Below are 20698 nucleotides of genomic sequence, written 5' to 3'. Positions count from 1 at the left end.
CTAACCCGGATGTGTAGGGTCCAGGTTCAGTCGGTGGTGAGTGTGTAGAGCTGCTGCTGATCACCGCTGGATACAAACGAATACAAACCAAAAGCTGCAGTATTGGGTTCCTGGCTTGAGTCGCAACCATGTCTCGGGGATCCATCGAAATCCCTCTGCGGGACACAGATGAGGTTTGGACTTGTTTTATCTCAGTGCGGCGCTGAATATAATTGGATTGCAGTTCTGCTATGATCTGCTAACATGCTATCATTCACGCGCTTTTAATAAGTTTACATAAAAAAAATAAACCAACATCGGCGAACGACAGAAATACCCCAATGAGTCTTAGGATACTCAAATCATAAATCATACAACGAGAAACTGAACGTGTTTCACGAGATGTACAATACTTCACCCGAGCATCTTTCAGTCTTTTTCTGTTGAGGTTCATGTCTGCGATCAGTAAGATTTGTGATGTTTGTTGAAGAAGTCATCAACAAGGCTGCATTTATTTGATCAGGAATGCAGAAAACAGTAATATTGATAAATATTATGTCACTTTAAAATAATGGTTTTCTATTTTAATATACTTTAAAATCGAATTTATTCTTGCGATGCAAAGCTGAATTTTCATCAGCATCATTTACGTTACTCCAGTCTTCAGTGTCACGTCATCTTTCAGAAATCATTCTAATATGCTGATTTAATTCTTTTTTTTTCATGATTCTTTTATTAATAAAAAGTTTAAAAGAATTGAGTTTATTCAAATCTAAAATATTTTGTAGCAATATACACCACTGTTCAAAAGCTTGTGGTCTGTATTTTTTTCCATCCTTTAAAAAATAATAAAAATAAATAATGCTTTTATTCAGCAATGATGTGTGAATTTGATAAAAAGTGAGAATAAAGACTTGTATTGGTAGAAGAAAAGATTCCTATTTTAAATAAACCCAGTTTTTTTAATTACTTTTATTCATTAAATAATCCTTAAGTTTCCAAAAATAAATATAATGCAGACCAAATGTTTCCAACATTGATATTAAATCAGCGTAGTTGAATGATTTCTGAAGATCATGTGACACTGGAGTAATGGCTGATAAAAAAATCATCTTTGCATCACTGAAATAAATTATATTTTAAAGTATACTGAAATAGAAATCCATTATTTCAAATGGTAATAATATTTTACAATATAATTTTTTTTATCTGTATTTTTGGTCAAATAAATGCAGCCTTTGATGAGCAGAAGAGACTTCTGTAAAAGTAAAACTCATTAAAAATCTTACTGATCCCAAACGTTTGAAAAACAGTGTATTTGTGAAATGTCCTTTATTGAAACCCAAGCAAATCGTATTAACAAACATCTCGGAAGTAAATAGAAGAAGAAACCATTGTACATTTTAAACCGCACCATAGTTCATAGTTTTATTTATTTTGACCTTATGAATATATGACAACGTGTCGACGTGCATGTCCAATACAAATACTAGAAACACCTTAACATCTTCAAATTAACCAAATTAATCATAGCTTCTACCAAATTAACAATAATCCTAGCTTCATATATTTTAAAACAAATCAATTAAATAATTATCTCCAAATTAACTACAAAAATGGTGTACCTGATGATATTCCCATAATAAATGATTAATCGTCTCAGGGGCTTTTTTACACACATTCTTTCACATTGACTGAAGCTGTATTTTATTGCATGTTATTAATAAATGATATTTATCGTAGGTGTTAGAGTTCTATTGTCTCACTGGAGGAGTTTTATCCTATGTTCATGATCTCATCCTTGTTAATGGTCATTCATTTGTTGCTTCTTTCTCAGGTCATTGAGCTTGACTTCGACCAGCTTCCAGAAGGAGATGAAGTCATCAGTATCCTCAAACAGGAGCACACACAGCTGCACATATGGATTGCACTCGCTGTGAGTCACAAGCTCGTTTACGGTGACATTATTAGGATTTCTGGTGCGCAAAAATCTCACGACTATTTCTTTGCAGTTGGAGTACTACAAACAAGGCAAGACGGAGGATTTTGTCAAGTTGCTGGAGGCGGCGCGCATCGATGGAAACCTGGATTACAGAGACCACGAGAAGGACCAGATGACGTGTCTGGACACACTGGCAGCTTATTATGTCCAGCAGGCTCGGAAAGAGAAGAACAAGGATGCAAAGAAGGACCTCATCAACCAGTCCACTCTTCTGTACACCATGGCAGACAAGATCATCATGTACGATCAGGTAAATGAAGGTTACAGTTTTCATAGTAATCTCTGTCATTGTTGTATTTTTTTGTTAGGTCTTTAGCCTTGTGATATTTCTCATTTCCATAGAGCCATCTGCTGGGAAGAGCTTGCTTTTGTCTCCTGGAAGGAGATAAGATGGATCAGGCAGATGCTCAGTTTCAGTTTGTACTCAACCAGTCGACAAACAACATCCCTGCACTCCTGGGTAAATCATATGGCACATGATCATTATATACTTAAGAGTCTGAACTTGAAATCACATTTCACTTTATTTTTCCTAATACAGCAGAGTTTCTGTGGGTCTTGAAAAGTCTTAATTTGCCCTTTTCATAAACTAAGGCCTGAAAAACGGTCTTAAATTGGAGCGAAAAGTCTTTAATTCGTAAAGTCATTAAATGTTGCAAATATCTGAACATTATTAAATCAAGATACATTTACTTGAGATGCAAATTGAACATGAAGTTTCGTTTTCTGAGAAAACAAACAAAATTAAGTACATTTATGTTTAAAACATGAATAAACATGAACTCGCTTTCCCTTTCAATCAAGTTGATTTTTTCTGAGCCCAGTGGAAGGTATTTGTTCTTGTTTTGATCATAAACTCTCTTCATTTTAAGCAATTTCTCATTAAAGATGGCTTTTTATTATTTTTTTTATTTGATGCAAACATGCAGAAAGCCTCTACGGTGTTCCTTTGAATTCTTTAAAAGTCTTAGGCTACGTATACACGACAACGGTGTAGTCAAAACAGCAAAATTCCCTTGCAGTTTAAAAAAAGTTTCACGTATACTAGAAAACATTTTCAAAACGTTTCGCGTTTATACACATCCAGTCAAAAATGCTTTATTACTTATGCCAGGCCAGTAGTTGGTGCTGTCACCTTGTTAGTAATCAGTACCTGTAGGAAAGTGATGATTATATGATTCATCTCCGCTGTTGGTTGTTATGTTGAAGTAAATCCACACTTTAGTGAAGAAGCGTTAGCAAACTCTTGAGCAGCAACAACAGTACCATATATACTCTGCTATTGTTGTGTATGTTTGTTCGCGCTTGCCTTTAAAATCGACACGTATTGCACATGTCTGCATACCTAACACGTACTACGCACGAGCACGATGTCACCGTTTTCATTTCATTTCAGATTTTCTTACTGGGTGTTTACCCAAAAATGATAACATTTGCGTTTTCAAAAACTTGCACTTTGAAAACCGTTTTCAAAAATATGCGTTTATAGTCCCGAAAAAAACGTTGTCGTGTAAACGAACAGTCAAAAGGCATAAAAAGTTTCCAGTTTTTGTCTGAAAACATTGTAGTGTAAACGGCCTCTTAAATTTACGTTCATAAAAACCTGCAGAAACCCTACAGTGTTCCTTCAAATCCTTTAAAAGTCTTAAATTCAGTTAGATCAAATTTAAGGTCAAGCCAAGTCTTATGTTATAACTAAAGCCTTAATTTGAAGAGGACTTAAATTGCATCCTTAATTTGAGGGAGAAAAAACACAAATATGTGGCCTAATAACGATATGGCCTAATTTGATAATTAAACTCCATATTAGTTAATTTAATTTATTAAAATGATTGCTGCATGCTCAAATTCGAAACAGCTCAATCTTGCACATTCTACAGGATCAGTTTTCAGAGTAAATCGCGATCATTGACTATTGCACATTTATGCCAAGCGTTTGCTCTTAATAGATGTTGTCGTGTTATGAATGATTATTTATGTTTATGTCCTTCAATAGGTAAGGCGTGTATCTCCTTCAACAAAAAAGATTACAGAGGAGCTCTAGCCTACTACAAAAAAGCTCTCCGCACTAACCCTGGCTGTCCAGGTGAGTCTGTCAGATGTGTTTAAATACTATTGTCATAGTAGATCAATGTATCCTAATCACATCTTGACAAAATTATACGTCAATTGAAAGATGAAGAAACGTCAAGATTTTAATAAAAATGTAGGCCCCCTATGAAATCAGTTTTATTTTTCCTAAAATGCTGTGTTTTTAATTTTTCTGTATTTTGTTTTAATGGTTTAAATAAATATGACTAATCAAAATGCAATCAATAGAATTCATAACTTGAGTATTATTCAGTTCGGTCATCTGTACAGTCCTACTTTTGATATATTCATTCATCCAAAATTTGCTACATTGTCAAATTCCACATTTTGCTGTAAATTACATTTTTATGATTGAAATCCATGATTCTGTCTCCATTTTCTGCATCACCGCAATCTTAGGGGTCTATATTTAAGCCACTGTAATCTCAAATGTTGTTTTAGGGTCCATGTTCCAAACTGCTGTTTAACGGGTTAACCTTAACTGTTATAATTCACACAGAGCTGATTTCTGCGTAAATTGTCTTATTGCAGCCGAGGTGAGACTAGGCATGGGCCACTGCTTTGTAAAGCTCAACAAACTAGATAAAGCTCGACTGGCGTTTGGCAGAGCCCTGGAGCTCAACTCCAAATGTGTGGGAGCTTTGGTGGGGTTGGCTGTGCTGGAGCTCAACAACAAAGAGGCCGACTCCATCAAGAACGGGGTGCAGCTGCTTTCCAGAGCCTACACCATTGACCCCAGCAACCCCATGGTGCTCAACCACCTCGCCAATCATTTCTTTTTCAAGAAGGTAAAGCTGGATCTCTCTTGTGATCTGCTTTTTTAAAGTGGAGATCTTGTACTTTATATGTGCATTGTGTTTTTCAGGATTACAGCAAAGTGCAGCATCTGGCTCTTCATGCTTTTCACAACACAGAGGTGGAGGCTATGCAAGCGGAGAGCTGCTATCAGTTAGCTCGATCCTTCCATGTCCAGGTAACAAAGAGACTTCTTTCATTTGAAATAGTTGTCAGTCAGTATATTTTAGGGCTGAAACAATTAGTAGACATTATTATCGGCAAATATTTTTGTTGTCGAGTAGTCGTTAAAGTCATATGATCTAACGTAAGAGCCTGCAATAACGTGGTTTGACCAGTGTGGCGCTGTAGCGCAAGACTGTAATTCAGCTCTCCAGATGAAATCCAGGAGAAGAAGACAGCGCTTCAGAGCAAACGGAGCCAAATCCGAGGGTGCTGAACTGCATTTGGATGATTGTTAATATTTGCTGCGTATTTAATAACAAAATAAACACATCAAAAACTGATAGAGGTTAGAAGGCAGTAGTTTAAAATGCATCTGATTAAAAAAATGTGGATGTTTGCACGAGCTCTGTAGTTAGTGAAGTGACATTCAGCCAAGTATGGTGACCCATACTCAGAATTCGTGCTCTGCATTTAACCCATCCGAAATGCGCACACACACAGAGCAGTGAACACACACACACACACTGTGAGCACACACCCGGAGCAGTGGGCAGCCATTTATGCTGCGGCGCCCAGGGAGCAGTTGGGGGTTCGATGCCTTGCTCAAGGGCACCTAAGTCGTGGTATTGAAGGTACTGAAGTTCAGTACTTCAGTGAAGTAGTCACGTTTATTTATTTAGTACTTTAGTTCTATAGATAGCCTTAAAGAGTTAGTTCAGCCAAAAATGAAATTTATGTCACACTCATGTCGTTACAAACCCATGAGACCTCCGTTCATCTTCGGAACACAGTTTAAGATATTTTAGATTTAGTCCGAGAGCTTTCTGTCCCTCCATTGAAAATGTATGTACGGTCTACTTTCCATGTCAAGAAAGGTAAGAAAAACATCATCAAAGTAGTCCATGTGACATCAGAGGGTCAGTTAGAATTTGTTGAAGCGGCTCTGTTGTGAGCGCGTTCAAGTGATTACCTTTATTTATTAGAATATGTACAACTCAATATTTTAACTTATTGCAAAAGCTGAATAATCAATAAATGTCTACTGATTAATCAGCAAAATAATGATGCTTAGCTGATTAATCGATCCAATAATCGGTAGATTAATCGATTATCAAAATAATCGTTTGTTGCAGCCCTAGTATATTTCAATTATAACGTGTAATTACATATAAAATAAACTGGGAATTGTAGCATAATCTTCTTTAAACTGTTATTTTAGTATTATTCATATTTTAACTTTTTAATTTATTTTTGATTGGCTTTTATTATACTTTTAGTTTGAATTTCAAGCATTTTTATTACATGCTTTTTTATTTCATTAATTACAATGTTTTTGATTTAAATTCATATTTTAATTCATTTATTTATCACTTAATTTTTATTTCAGTTTTAGTTTCAGTAATTTAAACTTATTTCAATAATCTAATATTTATCTTTAATTTAATATTTAATATCTAATATACTATTTATTTATATTTAACTGTGTTTTATTACAGCCTTATTTGAATTACCGAAAACTATTTTTTAATAGTTGCATTAATATTCAAAACACTGAAGTCAAAACCTTTTACTGACCTCAACACTGACCTTTTACTTATTTTTATTTTTATTTTTACATTTTTTACATGCTTTACAAAAAGTGAAATGTTAAGTGTAATATTTACTCAAAAATGTTAAAGACTGATAATATGGACAGAGGCCAAACATTATTCGACCTGGCCAATATATCAGCCTGTCAGTCAGCTTAAATTTCCTGCAGTGTGTATCACCAATGCTGATAAACGTGCACATGTGTTTGCTTTTAGGAGGACTACGACCAGGCCTTCCAGTACTACTATCAGGCCACTCAGTTTGCGTCGTCTACTTTCGTACTGCCCTTCTTTGGCCTGGGCCAGATGTATGTGTATCGTAGAGACAAAGAGAATGCTGCACAGTGCTTTGAAAAGGTCCTGAAAGCTTATCCCAACAACTATGAAACCATGAAAATCCTTGGGTCTCTTTATGCCACATCGGATGACCAGGAGAAGAGAGACATTGCTAAGGTACGACATTATATATCAAAAACTGCATTACATAATAGATAATTATAAGTCTCCTGTTTGTTTGTTTTTTACTCGTAGGAACATCTGAAAAAAATCACAGTGCAGCATTCCGATGATGTGGAAGCCTGGATTGAGCTCGCCCAGATTTTGGAACAAACAGATATTCAGGTAACAGTGTTATTCCTGCACCTGCTTGTGTCTGGACTCATGCAAGATATAACTCTCTAACACCCATGTTTCCTGCAGGGTGCTCTTTCTGCATATGGCACGGCCACTCGTATCCTCCAGGAGAAGGTCCAAGCGGATGTTCCTCCTGAGATCCTCAATAATTTAGGGGCTTTACACTTCAGATTGGGAAACCTTGGCGAGGCAAAGGTAAAGAGGGATTTTAGGCTCGAATTAAATGAATGTTGCGGTTCTGCTGTTTGGTACTACAGAAAACACATCTCAATTTCTATGTAGAAATACTTCTTGGCTTCTTTGGAGAGGGCAAAAGCTGAGGGCGAGCATGATGAGCACTACTACAACGCCATCTCCGTCACAACCTCGTATAACCTGGCCAGACTGTATGAAGCCATGTGCGAGTTCCACGAGGCTGAGAAGCTCTACAAGAACATCTTGAGAGAGCATCCCAATTATGTCGACTGTAGGCATCATCACAGTGTGTCTGTTTTTTTTTGTTTTTTTTTTCAGGAAATGGTCTGTTCAGTTGCTTTATTTGAATCTGTCACAGGTTACTTGCGACTTGGAGCGATGGCACGTGATAAGGGAAATTTCTATGAGGCCTCTGACTGGTTTAAAGAAGCCCTTCAGATCAATCAGGTATGTAGTTCTTATCCTTACGCCGCCTTCACACTGGCAGTTGAAATCAGCTCCGATACGGCAGCGAAACGACCGGAAGTCATTCATTTTCTATGGAGATTCGCAGACCGCATGCGAATGGGTCCGAACCAGGTGCGAACGAGTGCGGTGCGAAAAAAATCGTGTCCGTTGGCCATCCGGATGCGTTCAAAAAATTGAACTCTTGCGAAAGGCTACGGACGGTTCCTATCCGACAATTCCAGCGGAAGTTGGCGTTGCTATGGTACTGATAAACAAACCTGAATTCTTAACTTTTAATAAAATAAATAATGATTTTATAACGACAAGTTATGTCATTTTTTTCATTTTAATGATTTTATAACGTAATTTATGCAGTTAATACAATTAAATAATTAAATATTTAAATATTGTACAATTCAATGTTGTGGCCATTTTCCCGCTCATTCACATACAGCCAGAAAATTATATTATGGCTAATCGTAGACTTGTCAATGCTCTTGCTGTTGCTCTCCTATACTGGAGAAGCAAGCAAAAAAAAAAAGAGATCCATGTGGGTAAAATACTACCTGGCAGAGAGGTATCAGTACGGGGAGTTTCACCGCCTGGTGGGTGAGCTGCGTCTGAACAACGGTGAGGATTTCAGGGAGTATTTCAGGGTGTCGCGCTGTCAGCCTTTCCAACCTTTCCGCCATTTTTGTTCTACTCGGTTCCGAGGCTTCCGACACTTTTCACCGTTGTGTACGACGTCCACTGGGGGTGTATTGCGTATTACGGAGCTGATTTCAACTGCCAGTGTGAAGGCGGCGTTATATGTATTACCGACAAATATTCTCATTCTTCTAGTTCTGTTTTAATCCAAATAAAAAAAGCCAACAAAAAAGCAAATGCAAGATAAAAACCACAGCTTTACTGAGGAACAGCAAACATTTTGGACACAACATGTGACCTTCTGTGCCTAATTGCAATGTCAGGTCACATGATCGTGCATAACGTGATGACCAAAAATCGAATGGTTTAATTAACACGGTCATGTTCTTTAGAATTCAGTAAGGCTCTAATCTGTTGAGATTAATAAAATAATTCTCAGTTAATTAATCTATTTTCATTCACTAGCAATTGTTTAATTTTGCTTTAAGTCTAATCATAATTCATTACTTATTATTTATGTATCTAATGTTATCTTTTTTTGGGGGGGGGGGGTAATCATGTAAAGTATGCAACCTTGTAATCTTTGTTTTAAGGTGATTTCTTGTACTTTGTTGTAATTAGACACTGAAGAAGGTTACGATCTAAACATTTTCCATTCCTCAGTAAAGCGGTGCTGTTTTAGTATCATTGTTTTTATAAGTGCTGTCAAACAATTAATCGTGATTAATAGTTTTTTTGTTTACATAAAATGTGTGTGCGTGTATATTTATTATGTATATATAAATACACAAACGTGTATGTTTGAATTTTTTTTTACGTGTGTTTGTGTGTGTGTGTATATATATATATATGTGTATATATAATAATTATCATAATACATCTTATTTGTAATGTGCTTTTCTTAATACTCAAAGCGCTAACATATATTTATAAAAATTGTTTATATATATATAAACAGAACATTTTATGTATGTTTTTATATAGATAATAAATATACACGGTACACACAAATATTGTGTAAACAAAAATGTTTATTTATGATGCGACTAATTGCGATTAATTGTTCGACAGCACTAGTTTTTATAATTTTTTTAAATTTGTTACATTTTCAATTAGTGAATAATCATTTTCAGTAATTTATGTATGACTATATACTTTTTAATGAATTTTATTTAAGTTTTAATTGCTTTATTAAATCAAGTCAAACTGAAATGAGAAATGTTGCTAGCTGAAATAAAGTTTATATTAAGTTAAAAAACATTTTTTATTGTTTAACTATAATAGTGCTTCAGTACAGCTATAGTTTTTATCTTGCTATTTTGGCTAACGCACCTAGACTTTCTAGACGTATTTTCAGGTTTTTGTTGATTTCTTCAGATCTTTATTAATGAATTGTGTTTTGCAGGACCACCCCGATGCCTGGTCTCTGATTGGTAACCTTCACTTGGCGAAGCAAGAGTGGGGTCCCGGGCAGAAGAAGTTTGAACGCATCCTTAAGCAGCCCTCCACTCAGAACGACACTTACTCGATGCTGGCGCTGGGAAACGTGTGGCTCCAGACGCTGCATCAGCCCTCTAGAGACCGAGAGAAGGTGACAAACTATCTTGTGTTGTCATAATTTGTGGTCTGTTTTATTTATTACAAATTCTTTTGTTTGTTTTCACAGGAAAAGCGGCACCAGGATCGAGCTTTGGCGATCTACAAACAAGTTCTGAGGAATGATTCCAAAAATCTGTATGCTGCCAATGGCATAGGTGCTTTATCTGCTGTTTAATTAGTCTTGTAAACCCTGTCCTGTAACTAGCAATATAGACCAACATACTGGTGGTTAACCGTCTTTTTGTTTTATTTCATCATAAGCGTCTTTCTTTCGTGTGGCACAGGTGCTGTTTTGGCACACAAGGGTTATTTCCGAGAGGCACGGGATGTTTTTGCCCAGGTCCGAGAGGCCACGGCAGAGATCAGTGATGTCTGGCTGAATCTCGCACACATCTATGTGGAGCAGAAGCAGTACATCAGTGCAGTGCAGATGGTGAGAGAATAAACTGAAGGAAAAGTCTCCTGAGGATGAGGGTTTTGTTCTGATTGTGCACTCGTGTTCTGTTTTTCTGTCTCTTCAGTATGAAAACTGTTTGAAGAAATTCTACAAACATCAGAACACCGAGGTGCTGCTGTATCTGGCCCGAGCGCTCTTCAAGTGTGGCAAGCTGCAGGAGTGCAAACAGACTCTTCTGAGGGTGAGCCAATCTTAATAAAACTTTAGAGCTTCTTTTCTCTACTGAAGGGTTTCCCAAACTGAGTTTTGTAAAAACTGATAACTGATTAAAAAATGAAAACAAGTTATTTTAAAAAAACAACACATTTTATATACAAATTATTATTTTTGTCATGTGCCTTTGACAACATCGAGACACTATTATAGTTTTTATTGATATTTTGAATTGGTATTTATTTTATTTTCAGGTTTCATTTATATTTTTGCTAAAGTTTAAATAGTTTTTTGTCATTATTATTCTTATTTTTTTTTAAATGTCAATAGTTTTTTTTTAACATATATTTTTACATCAGTTTCAGTTAGTTTAGTACCATATTATAATCGTTAAGCTGAATGCAAACAATAAATTTCATCTTATAAGTTGTTTTAAAAAAATGAAAACAATTACACGTATTTTGAGAATTACATAAATATTAGTTTTCAAAAAGTTTGCTGCTAAACTGCTTTTAGATCTTTGTTTCAGTTGTTTCTGTGATGTACCGAAATATAATTACAAGCACTTCATACGTTTCAAAGGCTTTTATCGACAATCACATGACATTTATGCAAAAAGTCAGTATTTGCAGTGTTGGCCCTTCTTTTTCAGGACCTCTGCAATTCGACTGGGCATGCTCTCAATCAACTTCTGGGCCAAATCCTGACTGATAGCAACCCATTCTTTCATATTCACTTCTTGGAGTCAGAATTAGTGGGTTTTTGTTTGTCCACCCGCCTCTTGAGGATTGACCACAAGTTCTCAATGGGATTAAGATCTGGGGAGTTTCCAGGCCATGGACCCAAAATTTCAACATTCTGGTCCCCGAGCCACTTAGTTCTCACTTTTGCCTTATGGCACGGTGCTCCATCGTGCTGGAAAATGCATTGTTCTTCACCAAACTGTTGTTGGATTGTTGGAAGAAGTTGCTGTTGGAGGGTGTTTTGGTACCATTCTTTATTCATGGCTGTGTTTTTGGGCAGAATTGTGAGTGAGCCCACTCCCTTGGATGAGAAGCAACCCCACACATGAATGGTGTCAGGATGCTTTACTGTTGGCATGACACAGGACTGATGGTAGCGCTCACCTTTTCTTCTCCGGACAAGCCTTTTTCCAGATGCCCCAAACAATCGGAAAGGGGCTTCATCGGAGAATATGACTTTGCCCCAGTCCTCAGCAGTCCATTCACTCTACTTTCTGCAGAAGATTAATCTGTCCCTGATGTTTTTTTTTGGAGAGAAGTGGCTTCTTTGCTGCCCTTCTTGACACCAGGCCATCTTCCAAAAGTCTTGGCCTCACTGTGCGTGCAGATGCGCACACACTTGCCTGCTGCCATTCCTGAGCAAGCTCTGCACTGGTGGCACTCCGATCCCGCAGCTGAATCCTCTTTAGGAGACGATCCTGGCACTTGCTGGACTTTCTTGGACGCCCTGAAGCCTTCTTTACAAGAATTGAACCTCTTTCCTTGAAGTTCTTGATGTTCTTATAAATTGTTGATTTAGGTGCAATCTTAGTAGCCACAATATCCTTGCCTGTGAAGCCATTTTTATGCAACGCAATGATGGCTGCACGCGTTTCTTTGCAGGTCACCATGGTTAACAATGGAAGAACAATGATTTCAAGCATCACCCTCCTTTTAACATGTCAAGTCTGCCATTCTAACCCAATCAGCCTGACATAATGATTTCCAGCCTTGTGCTCATCAACATTCTCACCTGAGTTAACAAGACGATTACTGAAATGATCTCAGCAGGTCCTTTAATGACAGCAATGAAATGCAGTGGAAAGGTTTTTTTTGGGATTAAGTTAATTTTCATGGCAAAGAAGGACTATGCAATTCATCTGATCACTCTTCATAACATTCTGGAGTATATGCAAATTGCTATTATAAAAACTTAAGCAGCAACTTTTCCAATTTCCAATATTTATGTAATTCTCAAAACTTTTGGCCACGACTGTAACATATTACTTTAGTTATATTTTACAAGTGCAACCCAGTGTATTATACTGGAATGTACATATATTTAAAGCCGTTTCTCATCAAAAGTAACAAGATTAACACCCATATATTTATTTTTATGCTTATTTTTGTATTATGACTATATTAATTATGATTCATTAACAAAAAATAAAAAACTATATATATATATGTGTGTGTGTGTGTGTGTGTGTGTGTGTGTTTGTGTCTATATATATATATATATATATATATATATATATATATATATATATATATATATATATATATATATATATATATATATATATGTAACACTTTACAGTGCAATAAAGTCCCATTAGTTAATGCTAGGTAATGCATTAACTAGCAATGAGCAATACATTTATTGATATTTGTTAATGTTAGTTAATAAAAAGACAGCTGTTGATTGTTAGTTCAAGTTAGCTTAGGTCCATTAAATAATATTAACGGGTTAGGGTTAACACAACTTTTGATTTTAATAATTTATTATTAAATATATTTAAAAATGTACATTATTTGAACCTATATTTTATTCCTAGTTATTAAAGTTTCTGACATCCTGCTGTTTTTCTTGTTTCTCCTTTTCTCTGGTTCTTTGACTCTCAGGCCCGGCACGTGGCTCCCAGTGACACGGTGCTGATGTTTAATGTGGCGCTGGTGCTGCAGAGGTTGGCCACGCTGGTGCTGAAGGACGAGAAGAGTAATCTGAAGGCTGTGTTAAGTGCGGTGAAAGAGCTGGAGTTGGCTCACAGGTACGTGAACTCTATGACCTCCAGCCTATGACGCACTACAGCTTGAAGCTCTCATGTCTTTCATAACTTTCTGTTATTGTTCTCACAGGTACTTCAGCTATCTCAGTAAGGCTGGAGACAAAATGAGATTCGACCTTGCGCTGGCTGCAGGCGAAGCCAGGTATGCTTGTTCTTCCAGATATGGGATATTTGTTCTGAAATAAAAGTTTCCACAAATGTCCCAGTCAGGTGTGACCTGACACACCCCGTGAAAATACAGGGTGTCATGAAAAAATCCACAGCCAATCTAAAAATATTTAATGCTTAATACAACCCGAATTCCGGAAAAGTTGTGACGTTTTTTAAATTTTAATAAAATGAAAACTAAAAGACTTTCAAATCACATGAGCCAATATTTTATTCACAATAGAACATAGATAACATAGCAAATGTTTAAACTGAGAAAGTTTACAATTTTATGCACAAAATGAGCTCATTTCAATTTTGATTTCTGCTACAGGTCTCAAAATAGTTGGGACGGGGCATGTTTACCATGGTGTAGCATCTCCTTTTCTTTTCAAAACAGTTTGAAGACGTCTGGGCATTGAGGCTATGAGTTGCTGGAGTTTTGCTGTTGGAATTTGGTCCCATTCTTGCCTTATATAGATTTCCAGCTGCTGAAGAGTTCGTGGTCGTCTTTGACGTATTTTTCGTTTAATGATGCGCCAAATGTTCTCTATAGGTGAAAGATCTGGACTGCAGGCAGGCCAGGTTAGCACCCGGACTCTTCTACGACGAAGCCATGCTGTTGTTATAGCTGCAGTATGTGGTTTTGCATTGTCCTGCTGAAATAAACAAGGCCTTCCCTGAAATAGACGTTGTTTGGAGGGAAGCATATGTTGCTCTAAAACCTTTATATACCTTTCAGCATTCACAGAGCCTTCCAAAACATGCAAGCTGCCCATGCCGTATGCACTTATGCACCCCCATACCATCAGAGATGCTGGCTTTTGAACTGAACGCTGATAACATGCTGGAAGGTCTCCCTCCTCTTTAGCCCGGAGGACACGGCGTCCATGATTTCCAACAAGAATGTCAAATTTGGACTCGTCTGACCATAAAACACTATTCCACTTTGAAATAGTCCATTTTAAATGAGCCTTGGCCCACAGGACACGACGGCGCTTCTGGACCATGTTCACATATGGCTTCCTTTTTGCATGATAGAGCTTTAGTTGGCATCTGCTGATGGCACGGCGGATTGTGTTTACCGACAGTGGTTTCTGAAAGTATTCCTTAGCCCATTTAGTAATGTCGTTGACACAATCATGCCGATGAGTGATGCAGTGTCGTCTGAGAGCCCGAAGACCACAGGCATCCAATAAAGGTTTCCGGCCTCGTCCCTTACGCACAGAGATTTCTCCAGTTTCTCTGAATCTTTTGATGATGTTATGCACTGTAGATGATGAGATTTGCAAAGCCTTTGCAATTTGACGTTGAGGAACATTGTTTTTAAAGTTTTCCACAATTATTTTACGCAGTCTTTCACAGATTGGAGAGCCTCTGCCCATCTTTACTTCTGAGAGACTCTGCTTCTCTAAGACAAAGCTTTTATAGCTAATCATGTTACAGACCTGATATCAATTAACTTAATTAATCATTAGATGTTCTCCCAGCTGAATCTTTTCAAAACGGCTTGCTTTTTTAGCCATTTGTTGCCCCCGTGCCAACTTTTTTGAGACCTGTAGCAGGCATTAAATTTTAAATGAGCTAATTAAGTGGATAAAAGTGTAAAATTTCTCAGTTTAAACATTTGCTACGTTATCTATGTTCTATTGTGAATAAAATATTGGCTCATGTGATTTGAAATTCCTTTAGTTTTCATTTTATTAAAATTTAAAAAACGTCCCAACTTTTCCGGAATTCGGGTTGTATACAGTTATGTGTAGTTTACCTATACATAATATTTACATGTTTAATTATATAATAATTTTATTCAATTATTCAATAAAATACAAAATATATTTTTCTTTTTTTATATTTTAAACATATTTTGTAAATGTTATAAATTATATAAAAAATGTGTTATAAATCCAAATTAATGTTTTATAATTGTATCCTTTTTCATTTTATATATATATATATATATATATATATATATATATATATATATATATATATATAATTACACATTTTTTTGTATAGGCCTACACTGTATATACACATACATACACATACAAAATTTTATTCTTATTTTTTTTCTTTCATTTTGGGAGGGCGAGGCATTTGAATGACATAAGAGGAAATAAATAAATGACAGAATTGAATCATTTGAAGTGTATGTTATCTCTTTCAGGCAGTGCTCTGATTTGCTAAGCCAGGCTCAATACCATGTGGCCCGAGCTCGGAAACAAGATGAGGAGGAGAAGGAGCACCGCGCCAAACAGGAGCAGGAGAGAGACCTGCTGCGGCAGCAGATGCTGAAAGAACAGCAGGAGAGGAAGAGCAAAGAGGCCGAGGAGCAGAAGAAGCTGCTGGAGCAGAGAGCCCAGTATGTGGAGAAGACCAAGGGCCTGCTCAACTTCTCCGAGTCGATGAAAGCAGCAGCAAAGGAGAAGAAGAAAGGAGGCAGTGGACGGGTGAGTTTAACCACTTCAACACTCTTTTTCACACCCTGTCTTTTCTAAAATGTAAATGTACCTTTTTACTTAGCGCAAGAAAGGAGGCGACTTTGATGACTTTGTCAATGATGACTCTGATGAGGATCTGCCGATCAAGAAAAAGAAGAAGAAGAAAGCTGGGAGTGGCAGTGAAGTGGAGGATGGTGAGGAGGATGGAGAGAAGAAACCCCGTAAAAAGAGGAGGAGGTAAACACTAATGAGAATATATATATATATATATATATATATATATATATATATATATATATATATATATATATATATATATATATATATATATATAACACCGTATTTTTTGGACTATAAGTCGCACCTAAGTATAAGTCGCATCAGTCCAAAAACACGTCATGACGAGGAAAACAACATATATAAGTCACACTGGACTATAAGTCGCATTTATTTAGATCCAAGAGAAAACATTACCGTCTCCAGCCGCGAGAGGGCGCTCTCACGGCTGTAGACGGTTATGTTTTCTCTTGGTTCATTTCTCTCTGTTCATGTCAAATTAATTTTGATAAATAAGTCGCACCTGACTATAAGTCACAGGACCAGCCAAACTATGAAAAAAAGTGCGACTTATAGTCCGAAAAATACGGTGTGTGTGTGTATATATATATATATATATATATATATATATATATATAGGTTGAGTTTCGGAGTGTTTCTCTTTGTTTCCTCAGACCAGCTAGAAGAGAAGATGAAGGTTCAGATGAGGAAGGAGGCTCAAGGCCTAAAAAGCAGCGCAAGCCCAGAGAGCGCAAGAAGTTCGAGAAGGTAGCAATGCTCTGAGCACTTAATGTGAAAGTTTTACGTGTATGTTGAGATTTGGTTCTAATTGCTTTTCTCCCCTTTTTTTTCCCAAGCCGGAGCGCATGCCGCCGTCTCTTAAAGGGAAGATCAAGTCCAAGGCAATCATTTCATCCTCTGATTCCTCCTCCGATGAGGATGGCCTGAAAATAGCAGAAGACAGGTGAGAGACGTCACTTTTCACTCTGTCTATTATGTAAATGCATGTTATAAAACTTATTGTGAACAATTAATTGGTGCATTCTAGAGCTGAAACAACGAATCGATTTAATCGATTAAAATCGATTATTAAAATAGTTGTCAACTAATTTAGTCATCGATTCGTTGCTAAATAACTTTTATTTGCCGTAAGCGGCTCATTTCGTGCATATTTTAAATCTGCGGTGACCAAAGTGTGGCAGTAATGAGCCACCGGAGGTTTTACTCAGCCAGTACAGCAGGAGAAGTAGCGAATAGCCAATAGCTGGCCTTGTTTTATGTCACGTGCTCATATGATGTCTATAGGTCTGCAGCATTCAGCGTGATGTGGGAGTACTTTACATTGAGCCTTTAAAAAAGAAGAGTAACCTGTAAACTCTGCACTACTGCACTGTTTAAGGGAACGTTCACATATCGCGTCTTTTGCGCGCTCAAGTTCGTTATTTCCAACACCGCACCGCATCGAGTTAAAAACATTTAAACTTTTCAGAATGCAGCAACCGCACCGCGGGTCATGTGACAAGAACTAACCAATCAGCTTCATCCTTTCCCGTAACAACATTAAAAGCTCAGTCAAGATGAAGGAACAGCTGATCATAGCTGTATATGGATTTCCATTTTGAAATAAATTTAGTAGCAGAGCTACTGCAAGCGATTTTTTGAGCTGCAAATCCATTTATCCTTTGCTGAAATTTCCGCGTCTTCAAGGAGAGAGCACGTCATGGTTGCTTAGCAAAGGCAGACGCCTCAGGGGCGCTTCTGCCCGAGCGCTTTGGAAAGGAGAAAGCGGTGCACCTATCGTTTTCCACGCGTTTTTAGGCGCGATTTGTGAACGGCCCCTAAGACTTTTATTTGTGCAGATTCTCCAGTACAATGTTGTTTGCAAATGTTTAGTCGTAAAAGCTGATAACATTGCTTTTTAGTCGTGCAGCCTAATTATGACTGAATGAGAGAGGTAAATGTAGATATTTGAAATGCACTTTTTTTTTCTAAGTATTGTTCACTGCTCTTTTTCACACAGCAGGTTTTTTGTGTGTGTCGTATTTTTTTTTCTGGACAACCTTCTGATGGATTTTACTTTAAATTGTGAGTTCCATTCAGGTTTCATGCCATTGGCACTTTTTTTGAAGGATTGTTTACAATTTCACAGCAAAAGCTATAAAGCTTTTTCCCAGTAAATAATAAAATACAATGCACTGCAATTTTATTCTGTTTTATCCTTATTCTTCGTGAAAATATGTTCTGAAAGATTCCTTAATAAGCTTTGTTCAGGATGTTAAACTACTTTAGGAGCTCTAAGGACTGCCATGGTGAAAACATTATTTGAAATCTCCTTGTGAAATTTGCTAGAGTATGGGTCAGTGTTCTGATTGCAGAAGAGTTCGACAAAGGATTACTAACACAATAAAACAACTCCAGGTATATTTTTGATGAGGATATGACGGTGCAAAATGGTTAAAATCTCTTAAATCTATGCTGAATGATAAAGACCATTTATTAATAATTTACTTGGGGAAAAAATGGAACAAACTAAAATATAAGTACATAAACCGATTAATCGATTAATCGTAAAAATAATCGACAGATTAATCGATTATCAAAATAATCGTTAGTTGCAGCCCTAGTGCATTCATTCATTCATTTCCGGATCTTCCAGTGAAACGACAGACTTCTCTTTGGTTTTAATTTTAATTTTTAATTTATTAATTTTTTTACTTTACACTTTTCCTGTAAACATTTACATAGACTCCCTTGCATTTCCTGGACCTCAGTTTGAAAAACCCTGATCTGTTGATGTTGTAAAAAATTACTAAAATAATTAGTTTTGTTACATTGTATTACTTTTTTTCCGTCATATCATAGTACTGCTATAGTACTTCATTCATTCATTCATGCAGTCATTTATATACTCTATTTGAATATAACTTGATATATTTATAGTTTTTTCTTAGATTTTTTTCTGCACTCACACTTTTTCTCTTGTGGTCATCTAGTTTGCAATCCCCTTATTTAGTCTTAAAAGTCTTAAAAGCTCATGTTCATCTGCCTGTTTTTGAGTGAAACACCCGTGTCTCAAAATCGAATCAACAACCGATGTATAGAACCAAGTCCCATAATCTGTTACTCTAGGATCACAATATGAAAAACAACATGTGCTGCAATTTCAGTTTCATTAAGAATATATTCATTTTTTAAATTGTCTGTTTCGTGTCCAGAAACCCCAGGGACAGCGGCTCTGGTTCAGACGAAGACGAAGGCCACAGGAAACGCATCGCTTCTGACAGCGATTCCAACGAGGAGCGTAACCGGTCGGGCAGTGAGGCCGGCAGCCCCCAGCGCTCTGGACGCTCAGACGAGGATGAGTCTGGCAGCGATCGCCCGGTGAAGAGGAGGAGACCACAGCAGCACTCCGACTCGGAGCAGTCAGACAACGAGAGCAAGAAGAGCCGCTCCGAAGGCTCTGACGACGAGTCTCAGGCCGGATCTCCAGCCGCCGCTTCAGATCGAGGCTCAGATATCGAAGGCTCTCCGCAGAGGTCCGATAACGACTCTGAGCCGGAGGGGTCCAACAACGAAGCCTCCAACAGAGGATCTGATGAAGACAGTGACTGAGATACTGACCATACGGTCTGTCGAGAAAAAAAAAAAAGAAGCCTTTGTGCTAATGTTCAGATCATAGTACGTAGTCAAGTGTCTTCCCGGATAATGTTTCTCCGATTTTACACAACGTTTTTGCTTTTATTTTTCAAAAATGAGAATGGTGTTTTCTGTTCAGTCTGTTTGAAACCTCTTCAGCAGGCACTTTTCGTTGAGCGTTACAGCATATAATGTGCTCTGGAGTCTAAAGGGACAATCACACGCTGTGATTCAGAGTCGGTGTACAATATGAAATACCTTTGAATAAAAAATATTTTGAAAAAAAAATTTCTAGTTTGTATTGTATCCTGGTTTATGAGGCGTTTTGAATATATCCACTCATTGTCATGTTCAATATGCTTCGAGTTGATTTGAGCTTTGTGACATGGCGCACTATCCTGTATGAAGTAGCTATGACCAGATCGATACACATTGGGTGAACATGGTCAGTAACAATACTCCGATGGGTTCTGCGGTTTAAACAATGCTTAATGCTCTGTAAACGGTTTAAAAAAAAAAAAAAAAAAAAAAGGGTAGCTGCAATTACTTGATCTGCAAATGTGACTTTTTTTGCATACTTTATTAGAAAATGTTTCCAACATGGTATCAATAATACAATAACAGCCTACGTATGGAAAGCATTGCACAATATGACTGAGATACATACAAACTACTGAAAAACAAGATACAAATGAACATTTTTAAAAATTACATTAAGAAGCATCATTTATGGGTCATCTTGTATACCAGTAAAGTATATTCGGATTTAAAACCAAAGCATTTTCTTAGATTTCATTTCTGATCAAGGATTTTAAGCATCGTTTTTGTTCATTCCTGAATAGTAAGAAACATTTACAAATCACTGCATAA

At 36.9% G+C, this 20698-nt stretch overlaps 1 protein-coding gene across 1 annotated transcript; it reads left to right on the top strand.

Annotated features, from left to right (window-relative positions):
* On the top strand, positions 1–20134 carry LOC132110496 (RNA polymerase-associated protein CTR9 homolog). Its single transcript, XM_059517154.1, has 23 exons — positions 1–173; positions 1817–1915; positions 1992–2231; positions 2324–2441; positions 3978–4067; positions 4604–4860; positions 4938–5045; positions 6838–7074; positions 7153–7242; positions 7321–7449; positions 7537–7720; positions 7808–7896; positions 9950–10135; positions 10211–10298; positions 10428–10576; positions 10665–10781; positions 13381–13526; positions 13615–13686; positions 15862–16144; positions 16218–16372; positions 16867–16960; positions 17050–17156; positions 19408–20134. The coding sequence occupies exons 1-23, from the start codon at positions 129–131 to the stop codon at positions 19802–19804; spliced, it is 3480 nt and encodes a 1159-aa protein (XP_059373137.1). The 5' UTR covers positions 1–128; the 3' UTR covers positions 19805–20134.
* Positions 20135–20698: the final 564 nt, after the last annotated feature.

This window comes from Carassius carassius, chromosome 2 (genome assembly GCF_963082965.1).
Source record: "Carassius carassius chromosome 2, fCarCar2.1, whole genome shotgun sequence".
NCBI lineage: Eukaryota > Metazoa > Chordata > Actinopteri > Cypriniformes > Cyprinidae > Carassius > Carassius carassius.
This window is presented reverse-complemented; position numbering and strand designations above follow the sequence as displayed.